Source organism: Pipistrellus kuhlii, unplaced genomic scaffold (assembly GCF_014108245.1).
Source record: "Pipistrellus kuhlii isolate mPipKuh1 unplaced genomic scaffold, mPipKuh1.p scaffold_m20_p_3, whole genome shotgun sequence".
Taxonomy (NCBI): domain Eukaryota; kingdom Metazoa; phylum Chordata; class Mammalia; order Chiroptera; family Vespertilionidae; genus Pipistrellus; species Pipistrellus kuhlii.
Window position 1 is genome coordinate 65408706 of NW_023425529.1, and position 27167 is coordinate 65435872.

At 35.9% G+C, this 27167-nt stretch overlaps 1 protein-coding gene across 6 annotated transcripts in view; it reads left to right on the forward strand.

The window, feature by feature from the left end:
- The window catches only part of NAV3 (neuron navigator 3), a 558961-nt gene that overhangs the window by 511624 nt on the left and 20170 nt on the right, over positions 1–27167 (forward strand). For 5 of the 6 annotated variants that reach the window (XM_045588279.1, XM_045588277.1, XM_036456217.2 and 2 more), the window contains 10 exons: positions 44–155; positions 6806–6927; positions 7963–7983; positions 8670–8842; positions 10425–10578; positions 12143–12317; positions 17025–17122; positions 20628–20723; positions 21003–21171; positions 22353–22588. In XM_045588279.1, the coding sequence (XP_045444235.1) occupies positions 44–155; positions 6806–6927; positions 7963–7983; positions 8670–8842; positions 10425–10578; positions 12143–12317; positions 17025–17122; positions 20628–20723; positions 21003–21171; positions 22353–22588 (1356 nt within the window). The remainder of the gene's footprint in view (positions 1–43; positions 156–6805; positions 6928–7962; positions 7984–8669; positions 8843–10424; positions 10579–12142; positions 12318–17024; positions 17123–20627; positions 20724–21002; positions 21172–22352; positions 22589–27167) is intronic. The other variant, XM_036456218.2, reaches the window with a different exon arrangement.

Genomic DNA, 27167 nt, shown 5'->3' on the forward strand with positions numbered 1-27167 from the left:
TTTCTTTCAAGGGATTAAAGCTTCTAATCTGTTTGTTTCACAGGAGTCTGAACTCATAGAACTAAGAGAAACCATTGAAATGCTGAAGGCCCAGAATTCTGCTGCCCAGGCTGCCATCCAGGGAGCACTGAATGGTCCAGATCACCCTCCCAAAGGTATATTTAGAAAGATTGCCATTTTGCATACAGTACATTCATACTTAGTTTTATTTACTAATTGGATAAAAGCTGCTTTTGCTCAGTGACTTTTTTAATAATGAATATTTAGTATCAATGTAATCAGAATCTCAAAATTTAAGAGTGGCTTTCATTGTCAAAAATTTTAAATTGATCTTAATGAATTGCCTTCTGTAGTTATATACACATTTCTCTTTACTTGATTTGTTGAAGCTAAGGATATGTGATTGGTTAATGCATTTATATCTGACCTCAAGCAAAATAAACCCAGTAAGGAGTATGAAAATCTAGATCTATATAAAACAATAAAATCAAAGTACAAAGTAGTGGGAGCAACTCATCTGAGAGGTAAGAACAGTAAAAATGTACACTTTTTGTAGAGAATTTTAAAACAGTAAGACAATGACTAAAAGTGGGTCTGTTTTTCATTATTACTATGTGTGAACAATTCTAACCAATGATGCAATCATTTTCTGTCACCACCCCTAGTGAACTCCTGATGGAAATATTGCTTATACTGAAGAAAAATGCTCTATGTTATATCTTTTTTTTTTTTTACATAAATTCCACTAATGCACATTTCAGCTCTTTTCAATAGAATTCAGTATGCTCACCTCTTTACCTAAATTCTGAATGCCTGTCACCTCTCTTCCCATTTCCAGATTAATTTTGGGAAATTTTTTATGGAATTTTTCATTGTCTTCAGCAGCTAGTCACACTTAGACCACTGGAATGTTGCTTCCCTTCTCATCACTCCACCAAAACTGTTCCCTTCAGAATCAATAACTTATATGACATTAAATTCAAGAAAACATTTAAAATTCTTATTGCATTTGACATGGTAATAGCATTTGATATTAATGCCTGTTACTTCCTACTTGAAACATTCATTTTTTTCCTAATGTTCACAAAATCCACATTTCTAGTTTTTTCTTCTACTCCTTTGAAATATCTCTTAAAGTTTCTTTTGTAGGTTAACTCACTTGTATCCATTTGTTAAATGTTAGTATTTCTTAGGACCCGGTTCATTATGATTTTTTTACATTATGATTCTCTCCATTCTATCTAAAATTTTAGACAAAATCATCTAGTGCTCTAGCTTCATCATTTATGTGTTGCCAACTGTCAAATCTATCTCTTCAATCTAGACTCATTGCTTGAGTTATAGATCTGTATATTCATCTGCCAAAGAGGGAATTCCATTTGGTTGTCTTTGGATGTCTGTGTGTCAGCTTTAACTCGACATCTCCAAATTTGAAATTGTCATCTTCTCTTTCACACCTGCTTTGCTGTCAGTGTTCCTTGCCTCAGTAAATAGCACCGTTCTTATAGCCAGAAATCTGTATGTCACATATAAATCCGCCTCTCCTCTCTCAAGAATTTGCCAAATTGATTCCACCCCTTGACTATCTCTTGGATCTGTTCCCCTTTCTCTGATCCTACTATCAATATTACTCATCTCCTCCCTGAACCATGGCCAGAAACTCCTAAAGCCCTCCTGCTCTTCATCTTACACCGCTTTACCTCACTCCTCACACTGCAGCTAGAGCAGTTGTCCAACAACATGTATCTCCATACATGTATCTCATATTGCCTTTAGGATGAAATACAAACTCCTTAGCTTGACACAATCTCTCTTTTTCAGCTATATTTAGTCAACAAATATTTATTGATTACCAATCATGTGTTAGACACTGTTCAAGACCCTGCTTTTTTGTCATATTGCATATTTCAGATTTCACCTCGCCTGAACATCTTCCAATTCTTCAAAAGTTCTTTATATATTCTGTTTATTCTGCTTGGAACTTTCTACTCTGTTTGTGCAGCATAAAATTCTTTGAGACCTAACAAGAATTAGCCTAAATATGCCTCCTTGACCCTTAACCTGGATGAGGTCCTATTGTGATGGGTTCCTGGTTGTAGCTGTACTTCCCCTATCAAAATGTGCATTATACTTTGATGCCTCGATTTACTTAATGTGCTGCCTCTTCTGCTCTAGGGTAGGGTGGTATGTTTTCTTGATCCTAGTGGCTGTGATGATGCCTAGCCTATGAAAGGTGCTTATTCAAATTTTATAGAAAATAATATAATTTTAAAACATAATTTAAATTTTAGAAAAACAGTTATATAAAGTGAGACATACTAGTTCTCTACAGACTACTTCTGTTAAGAATTTAGCAACTTTGCATGTGGGGGAGTTGATTACATGCTGCATGGAAAATTACTGCATATTTAAAGCTTATCTTAGAGCTATAACAAAGCAGCTTATGTTCTAAATCTTTGTGTCCTAAATAGGTCCTGAAGGGATTTTAAAAGCTTAATCTTTCTTCAACGCAATAAAGTCACTGAAGTAAAACTTTCTGGGAGGATTCCTTTTATCTTAGACAACAGGTAGCTTAATGTTCCTACTGGAATTAAAAAAATAGGAATTTCTTGGCTCAAAAATGGGGAAAGGGTGCCTAAAGTAAATACAAGTGGTACAAATTGGTCAAAAAAGATTTAAAAATAATTTGACAAAAATTAAAGCTGACAAAAACAAATAGTTACACAAATAGTTATAAAGGGTTCAATATAGATGTATAAGATATTAAAATTCAATATTAAAATCAATGAACACAAATTGTGACTTACTATATGGAGAAACTTCACAGTAAATTGGACTTATTGTGTATATTTTCTTGGGTTATTAAGGTGGTTATATAGACTATACATCTGTCTTCTTAAATAATAAAGGTTTTTGATACCTTTAAAATCTTTATGTCAGGAAAAAATTTAACATGTAATCTTACGTTATATATTTGGAGTGAGGCAGCACTTTTACAGACAGATCAAACTATGGTAAAATCACATAGTAATTTATAAAGTTATGTTAACCTTATACTTTCTCTGTATTTGTGCTTCATATTTATTAACAAAGCTTGATAAATAATAATAGTCTGTAATAGAATGGATTTATTTATTTATTCACAAACATTATCTGAGCACCTGCTATGTATTAGGTATTCCGTTTGATCTTGAAATAGAAAGATGCAAGGAGAGAGAGAGAGCGCGCGAGAGCGCCAGTGTACTCAAGGGCTCACAATCCATTCTAACAAAAGGCAATTTATGTATACTATATATAACAATTATGACTTGATAACAAATAATTGCTATAAGGCTGAAAGGTAAAGGTAATAGAAATTTGTATTTATATTTTTTTAAAACCTGCGATTGCTTTTTAAGTCAATACTTCTGTGCATAAACATGGAATAGTATTTCCTTAAGATATCCCAAATACAATTTGACAAAACATGTATTAAATTGAAGTCAACAGTAAATAATTAAATGTCAGGCAAACATAGTTGTGTTGAATGACTAATAAGAATAAATTTATTCAGTGAGTACTTATTGATTGCCTATCACATGCGATACACTCTGTACAAAGCCCTGAATTTAAATGGTAAATAAAATAGACATAGCCTGTGTCTCCATCAATTTTTGACCTGTAGGAGGGCAGAAAGTAAACAATCGTTGTGATCACTAGTGTAGCTAATGTGCATGCCAAGTGAGTATAAGTTCTAAAATAGAGGAGGATGGGTGTCAGAGAGGGTGAGGCATCAGGAAACCTCCTGCAGGCAGCACAGTCAGGAAAGGCCTCTGATTAGCAACAAGTGAGAGGTCCAAGGAATAAGTACCAAGTCATATTTTAAAATAAGAGAGGAATATTCAAGAAGGGTCTTGAGACAGAAAATAGATTTTAGTGCTTTTATGAAATGAACACAAGGAAGGTAATGAGCAGAGGTTTAAGGTAAATAGAACCAGGTTAGAGAATAAGTACTGACCAGATTACTGAGAGACTTTTAGGCCCTATTTCGGAATTTAAATTACTTTTATTGCTATTAAAATGGGAATCTATTGAAAAGTCTTACGTGAGGGAGTGGTGGTGAAGTTTTTCTTTCAAAAAGATTTCCCAGCTACTGTTTGTAGAATGGTATGCTGCGGTAAAAAAAGAAGAAATTCTTACCATTTGCAACAGCATGCATGGAACTGGACAGTATTATGCTAAGCGAAATAAGCCAGGCAGAGAAAGATAAATATATGATCTCACTCATTTCTGGAATATAATGAACAATATAAACTGATGAACAAAAACAGATCCAGAGACAGAGAAACATCTATCAGACCATCAAACCTCAGAGGGAAATTAGGGGAGGGTGAGGGTAAGGGGGAGAGATCAACCAAAGGACTTCTATGCATGCATATAAGCCTAACCAATGGAAACAGACTCCAGGGGTATGAGGGCATGAGTGCTGGGGGGTGGGGGCACAAATGGGGGATAAAAACACATATGTAATAACTTAATCAAAAAAGAAAAAAAAAGGATGGCTTGAAGGTGCCTAAGTTGGACAGGTATTCTTGCTGTCAAGCAGGTAAGTGATGGCTGTGATTTGAACTGGGACAGTGGTGGTGCAAAGGGTGGAAAGTGGAAAATGAATACTGGAATGAAAGTGGAAAATGAATACTGGAATGAATACTGGAAAATGAATACTGGAATTACCTAAAATAAATACTTTGAAAATAAGATTCTCTATTCATTCAGATTATTGAATTTGTTTGGTCAACCATTCTTTACCTAGTCTATGATGTTCTATGTACTGAATCAAATACTTATAAGCCCAGGAAAGGAATTGTTAGAGAAAAGTAAAATGCATTACCTTCATTCTGTGATATTATTGAAAGTATGACTTTGTTAATCTTTATTGGAAATACAGCCACAGTCGAACATAACTAATACCTCTAAGGACAACTTTTGACCTATGATTATAAGAATTTACCTATCTTTTTAAAATTGGGAATTAATAAAAGTCAAATACAATTTATTATCTGGATATAATAAAAAAAACTCTGGATATTCCCATGCTTAATACATCTTCTCTTTTTGTCATTTATTATGGCAAAACTACATCTTGTTCAGAACAGCTTATAGACAATTACAGAAGAAATTTATAACACAAATACCTACACACATTTTTCTATTGATTACTCATCTAACCTTCATATTAGTTCAGAGGTATCATGTTCTTATATTTTAATCAAAATGGCACACATCTATATACCTTGATTTAGCTTTTTGCTTTGATAATATTTTTGGCATGCAAAGTCAGTAAATGTTATCATTATTTTTAGAAATTAAAAGACCAAACTCAAAGAATTCTGAAAAGTTGCTCTAGTTTTTCCCTGTATAAAATTTGTCAGTATGTTATTATATTAATAGAAAAATTATAGTGCTTATTGATATAGATGTATATAAGTGTAAAGATGGAAATGCATTTACATATATACTCACATGTATACTTATTTATTATATGTTTTTAAAGTAACCAGTTACAGTTTCATTGGCATGGATCATTTTACTGATAAATCAGTCAACTGGAAAGCTTTCATTTTATACTATTATTTCTATGGAAAATTTTTGTAAGTCATATAATAATTTGTAATATCTTAAAAGTTCCATTGAGATTTTTTAATTGATTAATATTTATTGATTCCAATTAAATAAATAGAAATAGCCTAAAAGCAGATTTGACCTTAAAAATAATTTTTAATTCTTTATGTCTCCACTAACAATTAATATCAAGTCACTGTAAGCAGATACATTTTTAATTTTAATAACTATAAATAAATTTTATAAGTTGATTGTATGGAGTAGGTCAATATCTTCAAAAAGAGATTAAATATAAAATGCTTCTCTCCTTAAAATATGTAACTCGAAAAGTACCACATGCTTTTTAGAAGTACATGGCAGTTAGTACACCAGACATTAGAATCAGTCCAGGTCTCTGGTTGGCTTCTCTGGTTTTCAGCTGAGTGACTAAGAAAACTAGATTAACTGATTCAATTCAAATCAGCGGTTTACGTAAAGATTAAAATTAGATGTTCCCAGGGCAGAGTAAGTGCAGAATAAAAGCTGGCTTTATAATTACCTGTTGTTATTCTTACTGTTACTATTGTTCCAAGTCATCAGCAGAGGCTATGCTTTCTGCATAATTCACAAATGCAGTCTACACATTCTCTCTCTCTTAAGGCTCTTCCTCTCCTTGTCCCTTCCACTTTGTCCAGTCACTTAACTTCCTTGCACTTCAGTTCTGCACCATGAGATGAAGTGCTTAGATGACTGCCAAGATTTGTTTTGGCTCTAACATGGTGTGATTCTATGAAATGGACAGTTAATATATTTGACTTCAGTAACTTTATTCTTAAAAGACAAAATTAATTCCCATGCTATTATGAGTTTCCACTGACTCCATGAAACTAATCATTTGAAATAAATTGTTTTGGAAGTGCAGTTTGATCCAGGTATTGAGTAGAATCACTAGCATAGCATTTCATTTTTGGACAAAACTCAGCACTCATTAAACCACCAGTGCTGGAGACTTATATGAGATGCCTATTGAATCTTAATGCAGATAAGCCAGTTAATTAAAGCAAGTATGGCTGCACTCTATTAAACTTATAAAACCAAACTGCATTGAAATGATCTTACAAAGCTATGTTGACTTTTATTAGCAGAATGCCCCTCAGGAAACCTAAATTCTAATTTGTTCATAATTATTAACTAAGCAAACGTGATCCTCTCTATCTGTTGCTAGATCTCCGCATCAGAAGACAGCATTCCTCTGAAAGCGTTTCTAGTATCAACAGTGCCACCAGTCATTCCAGCATTGGCAGTGGTAATGATGCTGACTCCAAGAAAAAGAAAAAGAAAAACTGGGTAAGCTCTCCTCACTCAAGAAACTCTGAGGCTCATTGTTGCACAGTGAATCAGGCTTTTTATCCTTCTGAGCTTTTGCGATGTGCAGTAGTTTATAAAGAGTCTCATTCAAATGCTGCACTCATCACCAAGGTTAGGGTGGCATGGTGCTGAAGAGCATGTTTTAGATTTGGGACTAAACTTGGGTATGAATTCCTACTCTGCCACTTTTTCTTTTTTTTTCATCTCAGGCTGATTACTTTACCTTTTGTGGGGCCTAAATATTCTCATCTGTAAAAATAGGATAAATAGTACTGACTTTGTAAAGAAATATAACATTTGTAAATAGATGACTTACTGTAGGGATTTATTGACGGAGAAGAAAAAGAAGATGATGATTACAGTGGTGATGATAATGATGATGATGGTGATGGTGGTAGTGATGGCAGTGATGAGGATTATGGTGGTGATGATGATGGTGATGGTAATGACATTGATGATGATCATATGAAGGTGATAGTGATGATGATGGTGATGGAGAAAGAGAATAAAAGGAGTTGATAAAAGGGAAAGAAGAGACCATGAAAGTCTTCCCACTCCTCACATTTGTAGGATTTTTCATTTGGGTAAAGTTTCCCTGGATAAAAGAAATCAACTACATTAATGTCTGCTTTATTTTTTTTAGCAGGAGAATATAGCAGGAATGTGGAAATGCACTTTAACAGAACTAGTTTACAAGAGATATTATTTATGATAATATTAAGCAGTTTCTTAAAATAACTGAGGGGAAGATGCTATCATTGCAAAAATGTTTAAAAACAATGAAGTAAAGGATTTCGCTTAATGACATGAAACAAAGCAGATTTTAAATAAGTACAACTCTTGATGGAATCTATATATAACTCTCAGAAGATTTTCCTGGAGTACCTTCTATGAATAATGAGAGAAATATTTCTTTTTTGTTTTAAAAAATGTTTATGCAGGTAATATTTTAAAATACTGATCAGCCTTCATTCCCTTGATTTGTAATTACACACTCTTTCATGTTTCTGCAAGGTGAACTCTAGAGGAAGTGAGGTGAATATAAACTGTGGGCAATTTGGCATGCATCTCTATAAAACACCCTACCTTGGCATGAATGCTATTTATTTTGGCAGTAGGCTTTTATACCCTTTAAAAGCAGATTACCTTGTATGTCTTTTCTTTGTGTCTTTTCACTTTAATCTCAAATTTTAAAAAGAAGAAGTAAAACCATTTTCTGAATAGAGCTGTAGGGGATACCGATTCTGGTTTTAAATAGTATGGGAATTGAAAATTTGAATAGAAAACCACAGTTAATGAAGTGTTAGGTGAATTTGACTTAATTTTGCTTTTTAAGTTTATACTGTCAGCAGGACATGACTTGATTGTAGCGCTAAAGTGGCCATTTAAAACAAATTGCCTTGAAGAGAGAAGCATTAGGAATGAAATCCCTTCAAGGTACTTAGTTTTAAATGAGTGCTCTGACAGCCATGCCCTTGACCCTGCACTATTTAAAAGCCTTCCATGTTTGCGCTACGCTGGATTAATACAAGAATAGAACAAAAACACAAAACACGGTATCTTTTTTTTTTTTTTAGAGATACTGTGCTGCAACTGTTAATACTCTGCTTTTACATACTGACCCCAGGCAGTGGCTAGGATGGCACTTGCAAACTAACGCCCCAAAGCAAAATTCCCCAAGTGCAAAGAGACAAGAAAGGTAATTTCTGTCCTTTTTTCAGCTGAGAAGCTCATTCAAACAAGCCTTTGGGAAGAAAAAGTCCACCAAGCCTCCTTCGTCACATTCGGACATTGAAGAGCTCACAGACTCATCTCTTCCGGCATCCCCCAAGCTGCCCCATAACACTGGGGAAAGTGGGTCTTCATCCATGAAGCCCTCTCAGTCAGCCTCGGCGTAAGTCATGCCCTCTGCAGAATGCTGAGCGGTTTTTGCCAACAACTTCAAACCTTGCCCATACTTGTGTTCTAAAGGTCATCAGGTTATGCTGCTACCGCATCTCCTTACCAGCCCTGTTTCAGAGCTTACTTGGAATGTCAGACAGCGTTTGTTTCCATCTTTTCATCTATTAGAATTTGAGAGTTTCTTGATCCCATTCTCCACTATCCTAAGTTATTATGCTCACTTCTTTTCACTCGCACCTGTCCATGGATCTGTCTAACTGTGCGTTAAATGCAGGTCACCCCTTGTCTGGCCACCAAAGAAACGTCGAAATGGCCCTGTCATCTACAAGCATAGATCCCGGTAAAATGGAGTGTGATGCATGAAAAGAGCCAGGTTCTAACCTAGAGGATGTTTGCTTTTGCTTTTTCTAAAACCACTCGCATGCGTTTCAACAATCGAAACCTCCTCTGTCTTTCTGGTTTTGAAGCAAAATTTTGTTTCCTAAAGCCAAACCGCAATCTGTTTTTCTTTAATTGTGTGAGATAATCCAGCATAGTGTTTTTATCGTAGCCCACCCCTTGAATTTACAAGATAGAATGCAGCCTGTGGAAACGTGCTCTGATGCGCCTCTTTGTTTTATATATCATTTAAACCAGATTTCCTTGTATGCCCATGACAATGACTAGCCAGGAATTGTCCTAAAGAACAGGGCCACTAAGGACCATGTAAGACACTTATGCATCCTAAAATATTTCATAACTCACAGAGGAAGGAAGAACACACTAAGGTTTTATGATCAGCGACCTAGTTCTCACATTTTAAATGACAATGGTGTCAGTTGCACAAACAAATTCTTTTGACATATTTTCTACAAAGGTGTCCACAAAACAATAACAAACAATAATGAGGATGTAATGTATATGACCTTTCAGCAGCCCTCAACTAGCCTGCTTTTATGGACTGAAATCTATGATTTAGCTTTATTAGTTGTGATCCCCTGAGTCAGCTGAGCCTAGCAGGAGCATTATATAACACTCATCCATTATTTCCATGTTCAAAACTAATCTCTCTGATTTATTTCCTACAATATGTATATTGAATTTTCATGGTAACTTGAAGATGGTATTATGACAAATAAGGTTATCTTTACATAATTTCATAAAACAAAAAATCAACATTTTAACAACATAACATCTCTTTAAAAAAGAATATTTCATATGTTGTAAATAGAGAGTTCAGTTCCTTGGAAAAGGGTAGAATGAAATGTAATATCAGTTGGACTCTGTGGCCCATAAATTTCAGCAACAAGAGGCTTTTGAGGGTCATTTTATATACAGTAATAATAGACTGTTTTCATACTTCAGAAAATAGGAAGAGAAGGTTAAAAAAAAAAAAAAAAGATAGTTCCTATTTCCAATTGTGAACCTGTATTACTGTGTGTAAAACTCTTTCTCCTTTTCTCTAGGTTTTGCCAGCAGCAAGTAATGTCTGTCCCTGCTGGTTAATATTACAGTTCAGTCTTCAAGAGAAGCATTGCTTTTCCTAATCCTCTGGCTTCCCCCAACTACCAATTTGTGTTTGTTTCCTTTTTCAGCATCTGTGAATGCACTGAGGCTGAGGCAGAGATAATTCTGCAGCTGAAGAGTGAGCTCAGAGAAAAGGAATTAAAATTAACAGACATTCGGTTGGAGGCCCTTAGCTCTGCTCATCACCTCGATCAGATTCGTGAGGCCATGAACAGGATGCAGGTCAGTGCTGACCCAAGGAACACACGGAGGGATGGATGATACTGCTTACTTCCTTCTCTCAGTTATTTGCAAAAACAAATCTCACCACACACCCTTTCATGGAAATGTACTGTTTATTTAATCTTTGTAACTTATTTCTTAATACCAAATGAAGAAATCTCGTATATGGAAGTGGGAAAACAAACTGGTCAGTTGCACACACAGACCATTCAATGCACTTTCAGGTGACTGGATGCATGTGGCAGCTAAGATTTTAGCTATAATCTTTGCTTCTTCACTTTTCCATGATTTGCCTTTATGTTGGATTTTTCCCTGCTCTTTTGAAATCTGACTTTCAAACAACTTTACCTATTTTCTACTGAAAAACAAAAGTAATGAGAAAACCACAGAAATATAACTCAAGCTTTCTAAATCTGAAAGTAAAAGGGATGTCTAATGCCATCTGTAAAAGTAAAGCTTTTTTTGTGTGTGTGTGTGTGTGTGTGCTTGTATTTGTTTGGTTTTTTTTGAAGCATCTGAGGGCTAAATTCAGACTCAGTTTATGCTCAGACTAAGTTTTCATTTTATTATTGTGAACCAGTAATCACTTGCTACTGCAGATGACGGAGGGAGAAAAGCTCATTGCTGAGCAGATTCATCTGCCGCTATGTATATTCATCAAAAGGCTTTTGTTGTTTTAGAGAGCCTCATGCCCCATTTTGAAGGAACAAAAACTTTTTCAGATGTTAGCTAGGATTCTGAAGTAATTTGAAATCACCTTATTTGCATTATTTTCCTGTGATTTTCAACTCTCTGTGAATTCAGAATGTTACAAACGTCATCTGCTATGAGATTTTTAACAGTACTTTTAAAATGAAAAATATAAAAAACGATAAAAATAAAAGAAGGGAAATATTGTGAAGTCTGCAGTTATAGTATTCTCAACTCATATGAGGCCATATCCTAAAAACATCTGATATATTAAAAAATAATTATTGAAATTCTAATGTTTAGTGTGTCTATATTTGTGAATATATGAATGTGAGAGACAGGAAAATATTACTTTTCCTTTTTTTGGGAGAAAGTCTATTTTCATAATTTATATTTGTTTATTTAACACTAGAGGCCCAATGTGTGAAATCCATGCCATTGGGATCTCACACCCTTTTACAGTCCAGGAGCCCTCGGGGGATGTCTGACTGATGGCTTAGGATCCCTCCCAGTAGTGGGACATCCCCTGAGGGATTTTTAGCTCTGCTGCGGAGGCCAGAGAGGTTCCCACCATTGTTGCTGTGCTTGTCAGCCCTGAGCCCAACTTCTGGCTGAACGGTGCTCCCTCTGTGGGAGCACACTGACCACCAGGGGACAGCTGCTGCATTGAGTGTCTGCCCCCTGATGGTCAGTGCATGTCATAGCAACCGGTCATACAGCTGTTTCATCGATTTGCATATTAGCCTTTCATTATATAAGATATGACCACATGCTTTATTTAGTAAACAATCTAATTAACTCTGATAAAACAGATGATACCATTTTCTCAATCAAACCTGTTGAATTTTTTTCTTGTTTCCCATCCTCACAAAAGAATGAAATTGAAATTCTGAAGGCTGAAAATGACCGACTGAAAGCAGAAACTGGTAACACAGCTAAGCCTGCTCGGCCTTCCTCAGAATCCTCAAGTAGCACGTCCTCCTCATCCTCACGGCAGTCGCTGGGACTTTCTCTAAACAATCTGAACATCACGGAGTCTGTTACCTCAGGTGACTGTGCACACACCTGCCTGAATCAAAGTGCTCCTATGACTCAACTGATGCAGGGTGGTGACGGTGTGTGTGTGGGGGGGAGGTGGCGGATACTGGAATTTGGAGAACCTTACCCATCACTACTCTCACTCCTACCCTCTTAAAATGTAAACATTCTAATTCTCAGCAGTAGTCCTATTTTTCTCTTGTAAACCTATTCTACTTCATTACTGTTTTAAAAGTAAATTCCCTGGGAAAGAGTGAATGACTTAGAGATATGGTTTATATATCACTTTTTGAGAAGCATTTTCTCTTCTGTAATAGAATAAAGGAACTTGATGATCATTAGTGCTCACGAATATAACACTAATCACCCCAGGCTATTTTATAGTGCTTGGGATGTACTGAGCCCATTTATAAGGGCTTCAGGACCTGTTCCTACATTTGACTAGAAGACTTTGCATGACGTTGCTGAGAGAACGTAGTGATGCTCATCACTTAATCTTCAGCTCTATTAAATGTTCTGTTACTGTATTCAGAGGTACTAATGATGGAACAAGGGTATGGTTTCATTCAGTTGCAAATAGAATGATGACACAAATTTGCCTTGATAGCTGATGATCTAGTCAGTTATAAAATATAACTGCTCCTGTTGCATTGAATTATTTTACGCACATGAGGTTTAGTTCAGGAAAGATTTACATGTGTTTCTGTGGTAATTGCAAAGTACAGCCACCAGGTGACGCTTGACAGTCAATAATATACATGTTCATGGGTAACTGGATTTATAGAACTGAGAGACTTCAGGAGTTGCCCCAAATTACACTGAAATATAGAAGATGATGACAAAGATGAAGAAGAGAACCAGAGATACCGCATGCTCATATTGATGACATTTTTAATCAACTGCATCTCTTCCTTTTAAAACACCAGAATTAAAAAAAAAAAATTCTACTGGTAGATCTGCCCTGAATGCATATTTGCTTTCTTCTCATAAAAAGCATGCAGGAACTCCCTGAAATTCAGGAAAACAATGTTTATAATAACCTTTGGTTGGGACTGGGGAAAGGAAAACAATTCTGAAAATAAACATCATGTAAAACAAATCCTAGTAGCCCAGACAAAACAGAGAGAAGTCATAATAAATGAGTTGGCAAATTAACAGGTAAAATAAAACCATAAAAATATGGTAATAACTTGAGCATATGAATTGTCTCTAAGGTTCATCCACACTCTTTGAAAGATGCTTAAAAAGAAAGAACAAGGACTTCAGATATATGAAATCAGAGAATTCTGAGAGTATCCTATGTGTTGGCTTGTTGGTGATGAACCTGACTGGAAAGTGAAGCAGGACCCACACCTGATGGCGATCTGTGCCTGTGTGTGTCCAGGGCTGGACTCCCAAGGAAAGGCAGGGCTGTTCCTTACAGGGTGGCTTAATGGCAGGAGTTCACCACCTACTACATAGTTGTTGTTTTATTTCCTAGGGAAATATGATCAGGTTTGAAGAAGGCAAGGTTAGTATTAAAGGTAATTTATGAAAATGAAACTAATATTCATGTCCAGGAATGCTTAGAACTCATAAAGAGTAAATATAAAATTAAAGAAATCAAATTTAAAATTTCATTGATGTTGCCTTCTCTCTTGCTTAGTGAGTTCAATATTGGACATCAGAAGTGTGTCTAGGCTGGGACATTTTAGCAGAAAGCTTTCTAAGGTTCATGATTTTTTTTTTTTTAAGAAGGAAGTAGGTATAGAGAGGATCATTGACAAATGCCCAGTTCTTGAAACATAACCACAGGTTCCATAAATCCAGTAAAGACAGAAGTTTCAAAAGCCTTTTTTAAATTTTTTTCAAAATTTCACTTTATTATAATCAGAATGACAGATCTTTTTATTCTTCCCTCAAAATGTTTACATAGGGCTATAATTTTCCATAAAAATAAACTATATAGGACACTTAACCTTGATGAGCTTTGTTTTTCCTCAGAGTTCTTTCTTTAAGTGGTCAGCCTAACATATACTGGGAATAGGAATCATGATATGCTCCTCTTAGCATCAATAGAAATAGTTAGAAAAAAACACATGGAGAAAAGTAATAATAGAACAGCTAAATTTATATGCCCGGTCACTATGGCTCAGTGGTTGAGAATTGACTAATGAATCAGGATGTCACAGTTTGATTCCTGGTCAGGGCACAAGCCAGGGTTGGGACTCAATCCTCAATAGGAGGCAGTCAACTAATGATTCCCTCTCATTGTTTTTTCTATCTAGCTCTTCCTCTCTCTTCCTCTTTCTGAAATCATTTTTTAAAAAATTAGGTACTGAGAATAAAGGGCTTTAAAAGCATTATCTCTTATGCTCTCAGTAACCCTATGAAATAGATTGAGCCCTATTGAACAGATAAGGAAATAAAGACTTAGGAAAGTGACTATAATAATTTGTTGAAGATCACGCACCTAGTAAGTGGCAGAGCTAATATTTGAACCCAAGTTTGGATGAATCTAGTGCCTGAGATTTTAGCCACTGTGTTTTAAATAGCCACATATGTGAGAGCCAAGAATAATTAGTCACTTACTTGTTGACAAATATTTACCTTACTACTGAGGCATTTTATATTTTAAGTCTATGTTTTAAGAGTAAGCATGATATAAAATGAATAACATCCCCTAAGGCAAATTGCAGCAGACAAATAGATCAGAAATCAGATAAAACTCCTTATTATGGACTATTAGGTAATACATGATCTGGCCCTTATATCCTTTCATGCATTCCCCTCTCCTTAGTCTCTACATTCCTGCCATCCCAAATATTTATCCATTCCTGGAACTCATCTAGCTCATTTATCAAGACCTTTGAATTTGTTTATGTTGACGGGACCTCTTTTTCTAGGTCTTCATTTGCATAGCACGTCTCAGCCTCGTGATCTTAGTTTTAAACACCTCCTCTGCCAGGAAGCCTTCCAAGATTACCTCTCTGTCTAGAGAAGGCTCCCTTCACTTACTCTATTTCAGTACCCTGTGTCTTTCATTTCTTGCACTTAGCTCATTATGAAATTATCTTGCATACTTTTGTAGTATGCATTCTCACCTTGGTATTTATTTCCAGTCCCCAGCACAGTTTCTGATATATTTTATGTGTAATCAATATTTTTGCATATTTGTCAACATTTATAAATAATTGAGCAAAGTACTAAAAAGTTAATTTGGTCATGAATTAGGAGAAATTTATGTGTGAACAGCTATTAGTGAGCCACTATAAACTTCTGAGGAAAGGAGCAAGAGAATTAAGATGACACGTAAGGGTTTTATTTTTTTAGTGGGATAGGTGAAAAAGTAAGAGACTATGAGAATGGTAATCTGATAAAATAATTAAATTCCAATAAGGGGATAGTCTTTGATGATTAAAAGACTTTCAGCCCTGTCTGGGTAGCTCAGTTGGCTAGAGCATTCTGCCGAAATGCCAAGGTTTCCAGTTCAATCCCCCATCAGGGCATATACAAGAATCAACCAATGAATGCATAAGTAAGTGGAACAGCAAATCTCTCTCTCTCTCTCTCTCTCTCTCTCTCTCTCTCTCTCTCTCTCTCATAAAAATTTAAAAAAATCTAGCAGAAATCTTCATATTCTTCAAGTTCTGAATGCTACATTTTTATTATGGTCTTAAGGGATTTTTTTTTCTCCTTCCTTTGCAAAGTTGCATATTCCTCCTTTTTAAGATAATGGAACCATTCCATTTTCAGAAGCTATTTGATTAAATTATTGATTCTATGATGGTACGATGGCAGCCCTTGTCTCTATAAAATTGCAGTCAGAGCAGTTGAATCCTCCTGTCACCAGACACATGTGCTCTTCAGCACATAACTGAGTTTTCTTCGTCCACAGAAGACTATCTTCATATTAAATATGGCTCTATAATAACAACATTGTTAAAGGAAAACATATATTTGGGCTAGTTTTCCTTAATAATTCTCCAAATTGGACATTAATCTCATATAATATATTTTGAAAATTATCTTTAATCATATTTAAGGACTGGCGCTTTAAAGGTTAGCTAATTTTATCATGCTTCTGTAACTCTTAGCTGATTACTAAAAATAATATTCTGGTTTTGAAACTATAAGCTTAAAGAGTGCATGGGAGTGATAATTAATATGTTTTTGAAAGTAAGTATAATGCCATAGTTGAAATTCAATCACAGTATCATAATTATTGATGTAAGGTAAGCAGTGATATAGCTGGATACGTGCCAAATGCTTGAAAATAATTTCAGCTGACAGTCAATCTCTGAACCTTTGCATTCATAAATTGTATGGATATTGAGCTTGGATACTTTAGATTGGATTGAAAAATCAGATTGCTTTTCAGTTTGTCACAGTTATAATGGTAACTGAATATTAGGCAGGTACTCAGACCAGTGTGTAATGGAAAAGGAAAACCCTCATTTCCTCATCTAAAAGCCATGGCCCAGCACTTGGGTGAAGATATTTAGAAGCTGAAATATCTTTGTCAGATTGAAACTTTAACTTTAGATGGAAAACTTTAACCTAACCACAGTAGTTCAGCTTCTTAAGGGCTAAGATTTTTTAAGCCAATCAGGCTAATTTGGGAATCAGAAAAGCTAACTAGTCCCATTGAATTATAAAACTAACTGAGGGAGAAAACAATGGTAGCAGACAAATTGAGCTAATGTGATTTTACTTTATGTGTGTTTTTAATTTGATAGATATTTTGCTAGATGATGCCGGTGATGCAAGCGGACATAAAGATGGACGCAGTGTGAAAATTATAGTCTCCATAAGCAAGGGCTACGGTCATGCAAAGGTATTTCTTTAATCTTAAATTCTTTATTTCTAAAGGCGGAGAATGACCATGAATCAACTGTATTTTGTATTTGAATATTGGTTCTGATTAACATATTATTAGCAGTGTTTGTCTTGGCATTACCTTAATATGTTATAGGAGCAGAAAACTTAGGGACTGGAAAGAAATGAAACCATCATATAGGTAAACCTGTGTCTCAGTATGCCATGTCCGCTCACTGAATCCTCACTGATTGTCAGTGACCCTCATTTCTAGAACTTAAAAAAAAAAAAAAAAAAAAAAAAAAAAAAAAAAAAAAGTTGCCTTCTTTGCTATAAACATTTATATATTGAATAAAAAGAAATTTCAAAAAAATCCATCAGGTTTCACTTGTAGAATTCAGGTGATATTTATGATGTTCAGTAACATGTTGCTACAGCTGTCAATCTGGCCTTTCTGCAAAGAGACTATAGATAGTCTCTTTGCAGAAACTCTAAGTGACTGATCAACCATTCGACTGGTCAACAGTTTAATGGGTAACTATTATGCTCACTGACCACCAGGAGGCAGACACTTAATGCAGGAGCTGTCGCCTGGTGGTCATTGTGCTCCTACAGTGGGAGTGCCTCTCGGGAGCTTACTGAAAGGTGGTGGCAGCAGAAGCAATGGGGCCGGGATGAGTGAGAGCGCTGCAGCGCCCAGCCTGGGCTCAGGCTCCTCCCCAGCCACCTGCCACTCCTGCACTACTTCCTCTCTTGGGGAATGTCGGACTGCTGGTTTTGGCCTGATGCCTGGCTGGTGAGAGGGCACAGGCCAGGCTGAGGGACCCCACCAGTGCACAAATCCATGCACCTGGCCTCTAGTAATCTATATAAATATCCTAAACACTGGAAAGACATAGTCTACTGAACTCAGTATGATAAGTTCTATCCTACTCATATGTATCATTTTGAAGCAAGGCCTTAGCTGATAAGGCAAATGTTTTAATTTTTCTGGAATTGAATGTTGCCTTCAAATTGACAATGTCATTCTGACTCTAGCCTGTTCTTAAAACTAAAAATAATATTTCAAACTGAAAATGTATTTGAGTGACCAAGAATACAAATTTGTAAGAATCTAATAACAGTAAAGCAAAAACTGCTTCAGAATTTTTAAATTATGGAACTATTTAAATTTTTAAAGAAGGTGAGAATTTTTATACTGATCAAAAATCCCAAGAATAAACTTTCTGCTATAGCTGCAGATATGGGCCTGATTTCCTGAAGTGGGTCTTACAGTAAAAGACTGTAATAATCTCAGTGAATTTTAAACTACCTCTAAGTTAAAAGCAGCTGCTTAAAAAGCACTAGAGGCCTGGTGCATGAAAGTTAATGCACTTGGGGGGGAGTCCCTCAGCTTGGCCTGTGCCCTCTCGCAGTCCGGGGCCCCTCAGAGGAGGTCCTCCTGTCAGCTTAGGTCTGTTCCCCAGGGGATTAGGCCTACGCTGTCAGTCAGACAGCTCTCTGGCAGCCCAGGAGCCATCGGGGATGTCCATCTGCCAGTTTAGGCCCACTCCCTGGGGTATCAGGCATAGCTAGCAGTCAGACATCCCTCTGGCAACTCAGGAGCCCTCGGAGGATATCCAGCTATTGCTTAGGCCTGCTCCCCTGTGGCCACCTCTAAGGAAGGCACAGCACAAGGACCAGGAGGCAGAGCCCCCTCTCCTGCTCTGTGGAAGCGGGGGCACCGGGACAGCCATGGCTCGCCTGGTGGTGCAGGCTCACTGGCCTTGCCCCCCCAAAACCCCACTCACTGGTGGTTCAGGCAGGTCATTTCGGAAGATCGTTCTGCTGTCTGGTCTAATTAGCATGTAACTCTCTGTTATATAGCATTGTCCATTTTGTCCATATATGTCCATTTTGAGTGGGTTACAATAACACTGGAAAACAAGTTTTCTTTTTCACAAGAATTCTAAAAGACAGTGTCTTTGAAAATTGAAAGTAGTTGTCTTAAGTCTTCTTGGACTGCTGTTACAAAATACCATAGATTGGGTGATTTCAACAGCAGAATTTACTTTCTCACAGTTTTGCAGTCCAAAATCAAGGTGCCGGTTAATTTGATTCCTGATGAGGGCTCGCTCCTCAAGTTGTACACTTCTACCTTCTCCCCGTATCCTCACCTGGCCTTTCCTCAGTGCATGTACTGGAGGAGAGAGATCACTCTTCCCCTATTTATAAGACCATTAATTCCATCATGAAAGGCCCACTTCAATGGCCTAATTTAACTCTAATTACCTCCTAAAGTTTCCATCTCCAGATACTATCGCATTGAAGTTTATGGCTTTAACATGAATTTTGGGGCTGTGTGGAGAACACCAACAGTTAATCCATAACAGTAGTAAAAAAAAAAAAAAAAAAAAAAAAAAAAAATCACAGTGGTTTTGCCGTCAATTTCTCCATTTTTTATGTTAAAGGTATTGGCTTCTTAATCAGCTTTCATCTAAATTATGGTGATAATCACTGACCCTCGCAGAGTTAAATGTTACTGATGAAGAAATTGGAGCTCTGTGCTGACTAAGTGATTCACCTGTGGTCATATTTATTAATTATGTGGTAGATGTTGTATGTTGTATAATCATGTCTTCTAATACCTCATTCAGTTATTATTTGACCATATGTTAGGGAGTATGCAGTTGGTGACTAGACCCAAGATTGTAATCTACATGCTCTTTAATTCTATCTACTGGTTTCATGATCACTATTTCATGTAATCATTTGTCATGAAAGAGGATCCAATTAGACTATGAACCTTGAATTGCTTACTTTTCCAATACATGTAGAAATTTCTCAAAATCCCATCCCACAAAAATGATAAATTTGGGACCATTGTTTATATTGTAAAGGGATTGTTTGCTTGCTAAAATGAGTCCTATACATCCCCTGCAAGTTCTTTAAAATGATGAATATTCTGATAAATTCAAAATGGGACCTGTTTTGTAAGTATATAAATGCAACACTACCATGGAAAAATTATTTTTAAAGCTGGATTACATTTTAAAAATAATCTAAGTGAATAACTTAAAAAAAAAAAAGCAAACAAAGATAAAATCACAAAAATAGTAAGATGAAGTTCTAGGACTCATATGACATAGTTCTATTCCATCTCTATCACCATTTCCTTCCTACCAAGCTGCTTCTCTCCAGGAATGCACCCTCTGCATTAAAACGGAAGACTAGTCTCTCCTGGTCCTTTCCCTTTTACTGAACAGGTCATGAATCCGTTTTTCTTGACCATATCATTTCATCTAATCTCTTATTTGTTTTTGTTGCTGTAGCTGTTTCTTCTTTTCTTTAGTTGGTTACTTAGTTTGTTGGAGGGTATTTTATTTTACATAATCCGCTGTGTGTATCTGTTACTATAAAACCCATAGGCTTAATAAATATATTAGTCTTAACCATCACTACATCAATACATTTAGTAGGAAATGTAGTAATAAGACAAGACACACAGTTGGGTTTTTATCTTGTTTTATTTTGTTCTTATTTAGGACCAGAAGTCTCAGGCGTATTTAATAGGATCCATTGGTGTTAGTGGAAAAACCAAGTGGGATGTCTTAGATGGTGTAATTAGACGTCTCTTTAAGGTAAGTTGTGCAAGATATCGTGATATTAATTTTCAGATGTGCTTCATTTTGGATATGTCCCTTAGCTTTAATAGCATAGACGTATTTGCTTTTACTCTCCTTCATTTCAAATACCAAGGAAAACTTTCATCTAATCTAGTTTTATATTACCCATTTCTAAAATTCTTGACAGATAGTTTCATATCCCCATGAGGTTTTTTTTGGTTTGTTTGTTTGTTTGTTTTTGTAGATGAGCTGAACCTCAGTTTTGACTTTCCTGTTTTTGTGTGTACCATTTAGGAATATGTATTTCGAATTGATACATCTGCTAGCCTTGGTCTGAGCTCTGACTGCATTGCTAGCTACTGCATAGGGGATTTAATTAGATCCCATAGCCTAGAAGTGCCTGAGTTGCTGCCTTGTGGATACCTTGTTGGAGATAATAACATCATCACTGTGAATCTGAAAGGTAAAAATCAAAAGAAAAGGACAAGCACATTGTATTTTATTTTTTTTACCAACATTACTTTTTTTCTCCCTCAGTTTTCCTTCATATTTTCATATTGAACATTGTGTTAACTATCAATACTTTAATAGTTTTGGTATGTAATGAACTGTATTTACATTTTAAACACTGAAACCCTACTTAAAACACTAAAATCCATGTAAATGAAATCCTTTGGATTTGAGAATGTGAAACTCGGACTGTGATTTTAAAAATTCTTCAGGACTTACAAAAAAAGGAATGTGATTTAGGGATTTAAAGTTGCTAGGTTTCTTCCATTACCATCTTTAACATTGGGAGGATTCAAAACATGTATGTTCCAAAGTAATGTATTCATCACTACATTTCTGATTTTAAAATATGTTTACCCAATAAATACCCTTTGGGGATAGAGAATAGAACTTAATAATCAAGGGTGAGAAATTGTTTTCTTTGCTTTGGATAATGTGATTAGTTATAGGCAAATAGAATATCTAAATTATGCTTTTCTCCATAATTTCTTTTTAATACATGTGAAAAACTCAGGGTGCATCTATATAAACTATGAATTAATAGGAATGTGTCAATATTTGATTTTATGATTAAGGTAATTGAGTAAAGGAGATACAGTTTCTCTACTTCTTATTATTAATTCCTTGCTAAATATCACAATCTGTGTTTTCCAAAAGCTTAAGTGGCTGTACAGCTGGGTTGTGTAATGAGAGCTAAATGAAAATACAAAGGAGAAATAGGAAGAAAAAGGGAAGAACATACATATATACGTATTTTGTATTCTAGTCTTTACATCTATTCTTAACAAAACTACCACCTTCAAAGGGAAGGAGGCTTTAGAGTAGAATTTACAGTGATGCTTCAATTTTTTCCTGGAAACTTGAGCAGGAAGCATGAAGTAGACAGTGGAAGGAAGCCTGAACAAAAGGAAGGGGCTCGCTCTCTTTTGCACGTTCACTCTGCCTGACTACTGATGTTTTTTTGTCTTAAAATGGCAGCATATGTTCGCGGGATACAAGTATCAAGGAAAGTGTTTTTTGCAAGGACTGCTTTGCTATGAATAGTAAAGCGTTGTTGGCAGTTGACACTATATTTTAAATTCTAGCTTGTGTAAGGACAATAAAGCAAGCTGTACCCTTTGTTTCTTCCTTCAGGGGTAGAAGAAAACAGTTTGGACAGTTTTGTTTTTGATACACTAATTCCTAAACCAATTACCCAAAGGTACTTTAACTTGTTGATGGAGCATCACAGAATTATACTCTCAGGACCTAGTGGTACTGGAAAGACCTATTTAGCAAACAAACTTGCTGAATATGTAATAACCAAATCTGGGAGGAAAAAGACAGAGGATGCAATTGCCACTTTTAATGTGGACCACAAGTCAAGTAAGGTAAGTCACAACTTCCTATGAGAACTACTGCTGTTTATCCAGAGGTGTCTTAAGCAATTAAGCATTAAGATTGCATAAAAGTTCCATATGGTACATGGAAATGTATCCATCTCTTTTACTAAAAGTAGTATGTAGTAGTAGACTAAACCCTGCTTCCTGACTTTGAACAAAACTGCTATTCAATATTATTAAGTTATCACAAACATTGGGAATATACAGAAGAAATGACAGATTCCCTATTATCTGATTTCTCTGAGAAAGTATGAGTAGAAAGAGATCTATGCAAAGTGGTATAGATGCAAAGGGTAAAAATAACAATTCCTGGAGGAATCAGAGCTCTATAAAAAGGCAATACTTGAGTCTGAGTCTTAATAAGTAAGTAGGAATTAACTGAAGTATAATCGTAATGGGGATTTGGGTATAATTAGAATATCCCAGGCAGAAATCCTGGAAGCAGCAATTTCTTACATCATATTTCTATAGGATTTCTGCTTAAAACACTTAGGAAATTGAACAGTATTCCCTGTTAGCATCAACTGAAAGCTCATGTACCATAATAGTCAGCTTGAACACTCTCAGCTTTTAATAAGTATAAGAGGCTATAAGGCCTAGTTAGTACTTTCATATATTCTGAGTAAAATGAGACATTCTAAAAAGAAAATAGTTTATGCTTAAACTACGCTTTGCCTATAATAATATTTATTACATTTTCAATCAATTCAACCTAAGGCTCTCTTAGAAAACTATATATGTTATGACCAGCCTCTGAGGGAATCCACATGATACGGGGCCATGCTATTTTTCAGATAATCTGGTTAAATTATATAAACTGACCCAAACTCTCAGAAACCTCAGGCCTGTACATTTTCAAGAATAAACATGATTCCCAAAGCATCCAAAAACTTAGTGGATTCTTGAAATAAACCATACATGCAGCTTAGTGAACAAAAAGTTTCTAATGGTATGGACAACTACATGCTAACAAACTGGAAGAAATGGAAACAGTTTTAGAAATATACAACTTACCAAGAATGAATCTGGAAGAATTATAAAGTCCAAGTAGATTGACTACTAATAAGAAGATTGGGTCAGTAATCAAACATCTTCAAATGAAGAAAAGCCCAGAACCAAATGGCTTTGCTTTAGTTATACCATACATTTAAAGATGAATTAACAACCCTTATCAAACTCTTTAAAAAAAAAAAAAAAAAAGGAGGAGGGAATACTCCCAAACTCATTTTACGAGTCCAACATTAATTATCCTGATACCAAAACCAGAATAGGACATTAAACCTAATTCAGCAGCTCATTAATGGGATCATTCATCATGATCAAGTGGTGCATATCTCTGGGATCCAAGAATAGTTCAGCATATAAAAATACATCATGTGATGCAACTTATTAACAAAATGAAAGAAAAGAATCACATGGTCATTTTAAAAGGTATAGAAAAAGCATTTGACAAAACTCTGCATGTAAAAAACTCAATATTAGTATGTTAGGCATCTAAGAAACATATCTCAACAAAATAAAGGCCATATATGACAAGTTCACAGCTAACATCATACTTAGAATGAAAGGTTGAGTTTTGTTTTTTGTTTTTTTCCTAAAATCAAAAAGAAGACAAGGGTGCACACTCTCATCACTACTATTCAACAAAGAACTGGAAGTCATAGCTAGAGGAATTAGGCAAGATAAAGAAATAAGAGTTATCAAAATTGGAAAAGAAGAAAAATTTTCTCTATTTGCAGATGACATGATTTTATAGAGAAAGAATCCTAAAGACTCGGCTGAAAAATTATTAAATCTAATCAATAAATTTAGTAAATTTTCAGGCTACAAAGCTAACATGAAAAAATATGTTGCATTTCTATATACTAACAATGAATTTTTCTGAATAAAAGAAATAGATATCAATTTGATTTATAACAGCATCAAAACAATAAAATACTCTATATTATACACCTGAAACCAATGTAAAATTATGCTTAAACTAAACATTTAAAATGTTAAAAGATAATTTTTTAAAAAAGAAGGAAGCCATTAGACACAGAGACACCAAGAGGGAATGCGATGTGAAGACAAAGACTGAGAGAGGAGTTATCCAGATGCACACCATGAAATATCAAAGATTCCAGTCAACATTCTAGGAAGTTTAACCAGGAGCTTGACAGAGACAAAGGAGGACTCTCAGGTTTCAGAGGGAGCATGGACCTGCCAACACTTTGATTTGGACTTCTAGCCTCCAGATCTATGAGCCAATAAATTTCTGTCATTTTAAGCAAAAATAAATAAATAAATAAATAAATAAATAAATAAATAAATAAATACACACACACACACACAATAAAATACTTAGAAATAAATTTAAATTAAGATAAGATGAAAGATTTCTATTCTGAAGACTATAACACAATAATGAAAGAAATCAAAGAAGTTACAAATAACTGGAAAGATATTCTGTGTTCATGGATTGGAAGACTTTATATTGATAAAGTATCAATATTACCAAAAGCCATTGGTGCAATCCCTATCAAGAGTCCAAAGGTATTTTTTTACAGAAGTATAATAGATAATAATACACCTAAAATTTATATGGAACCACAAAAGACCTTAAAATCTAAAGAAATCTTGAAAATGAATAATAAAACAGGAAATAATATTATACTTCCTGATTTCAAGCTATACCACATAATGATAGTCATCAAAAGTTATAGTACTGGCAAAAAAAGAAGGAAAATAAAAGGACATATAGAGCAATAGAAAAGAATGGAGAGCCCCCAAATAGACCCGAGCATATATGGTCAACTAATATAACAAAGGAGCCAAGAATATTCAACAGATTAAAGATAGCCTCTTCCATAAATGGTGCTCAAATAGCTGGGAAGTTATCTATAATAATAAATGCATAATATGCTAATTAGACTGGATAGCCGAATGACCTTCCAGACATTATTCCAGATGAAGCCACTGTGGCGGGGCCAAGACAGAGGCTGTTAGAAGTGATCAGTCACGCAGGTGAGCAGTTAAGGGTTATGAGGCAGGCAGGTGAGTAATTAGGGCAATCAGGCAGGCAGGCAGAGTGGTTAAGGGTGATCAGACAGGCAAAGGGGTTAGGGGCAATCAGGCAGGCAGGCAAGTGGTTAGGGGTGATCAGGCTGGCAAGCAGAGTGGTTATGGGTAATTAGACAGAGCTGGTTAGGGGTAATCAGACAGGCAGGTAATCAGTGAGGGACAATCAAGCTGGCAGGTGAGTGGTTGGGGTGATGAAGAGGCAGGCAAGTGGTTAGGGGCAATGAGGCAGGCAGTCAAATGGTTAGGGGCAATCAGTCAGGCAGGCAAGCGAGTGGTTAGAAGCTAGCAGACCCAGATTGCAAGAGGAATGTCCAACTGCCAGTTTAGGCTCGATCCTGTGGCAGTCAGACATCCCCCAAGGGGTCCCAGATTGGAGAGGGTGCAGGCCAAGCTAATAGATACCCACATGCACAGATTTTGTGCACCAGACCTCCAGTGTGTGTGTGTGTGTGTGTGTGTGTGTGTGTGTGTGTGTGTGTACACACACACTGTTTGAGAGAGAGAACAGTACAAGTAACAAGTGCAGTGTTAAGTGTTGCCTGTTATTAATTTCACTAAAGACCCAATGCACAAAATTCATGCAAGAGTAGGCCTTCCTTCCCCAGGCCGCTAGCATTCGAGCTTCCCTCCAGCCACTGGCACTTGGGACCTGAGCTTCCCTTGCAGAGGGAGGCCCCACTAACTACTGCAGCCCACTCGTTAGTGGCCTGAGCTGCCCTCTATGGGGCAATCATGGGTGATGGCCGGGCTCCCAACAAATCACATCTTACCCGCCTTGGCTGACCTGGCACCAGTGGGTGTCATAGCATGGTCACAGATGGTCGTCTGGATGGTCATTATGCTGTTCAGCCATTCGCTTTTTGGCCATTTGGTCGATTTGCATATTATGCTTTTATTATATAGGATATAGCCCTTGCCTCCCAATGAAGGTTTTTATAAACAAATACATGCAGACCCTTACAGATACACATACACACACACACACACACACACACACGCACCTTTGTTCAAAATTGTCTTATATTTATTTTTCAAGGAAAACAAAGATATCATGAAGCTGGATGGGATCTATTAAAGTTAAATTAATATAATGCATGTATTCCAAATATATCCTTGAAGCTCAGCACTGTTCAAATTGTCCTTGAATCACCCATACTCATTACAACTAAAGAGAGACAATGGAATGGAACCAGAATATGGGACTCTTCTCTAAGAAGCAAGAGGAACACAGTGTTTGCTGGTTCCATCCAATATTGTTCAATGCCAACTGTGAATGTCAGTTCTCCTCATATCTGTACTTAAGAGCCTTTTAACAGAATGTTTTTTTCTTTTTAGTCAAAATGATAAAAGGATTGACATTTCTTAGTCATCCTCAGTGTGATTTCCCCCTCAATGAGGAGTTGACAAAATTCTTTAAATTTTGCTTTCTTTAAGGGAAAACAAATGGTTAGAAAACAGACTATATTTGTTACAGGAATCCAAAGCATTTTGATGAAGTTGAGTA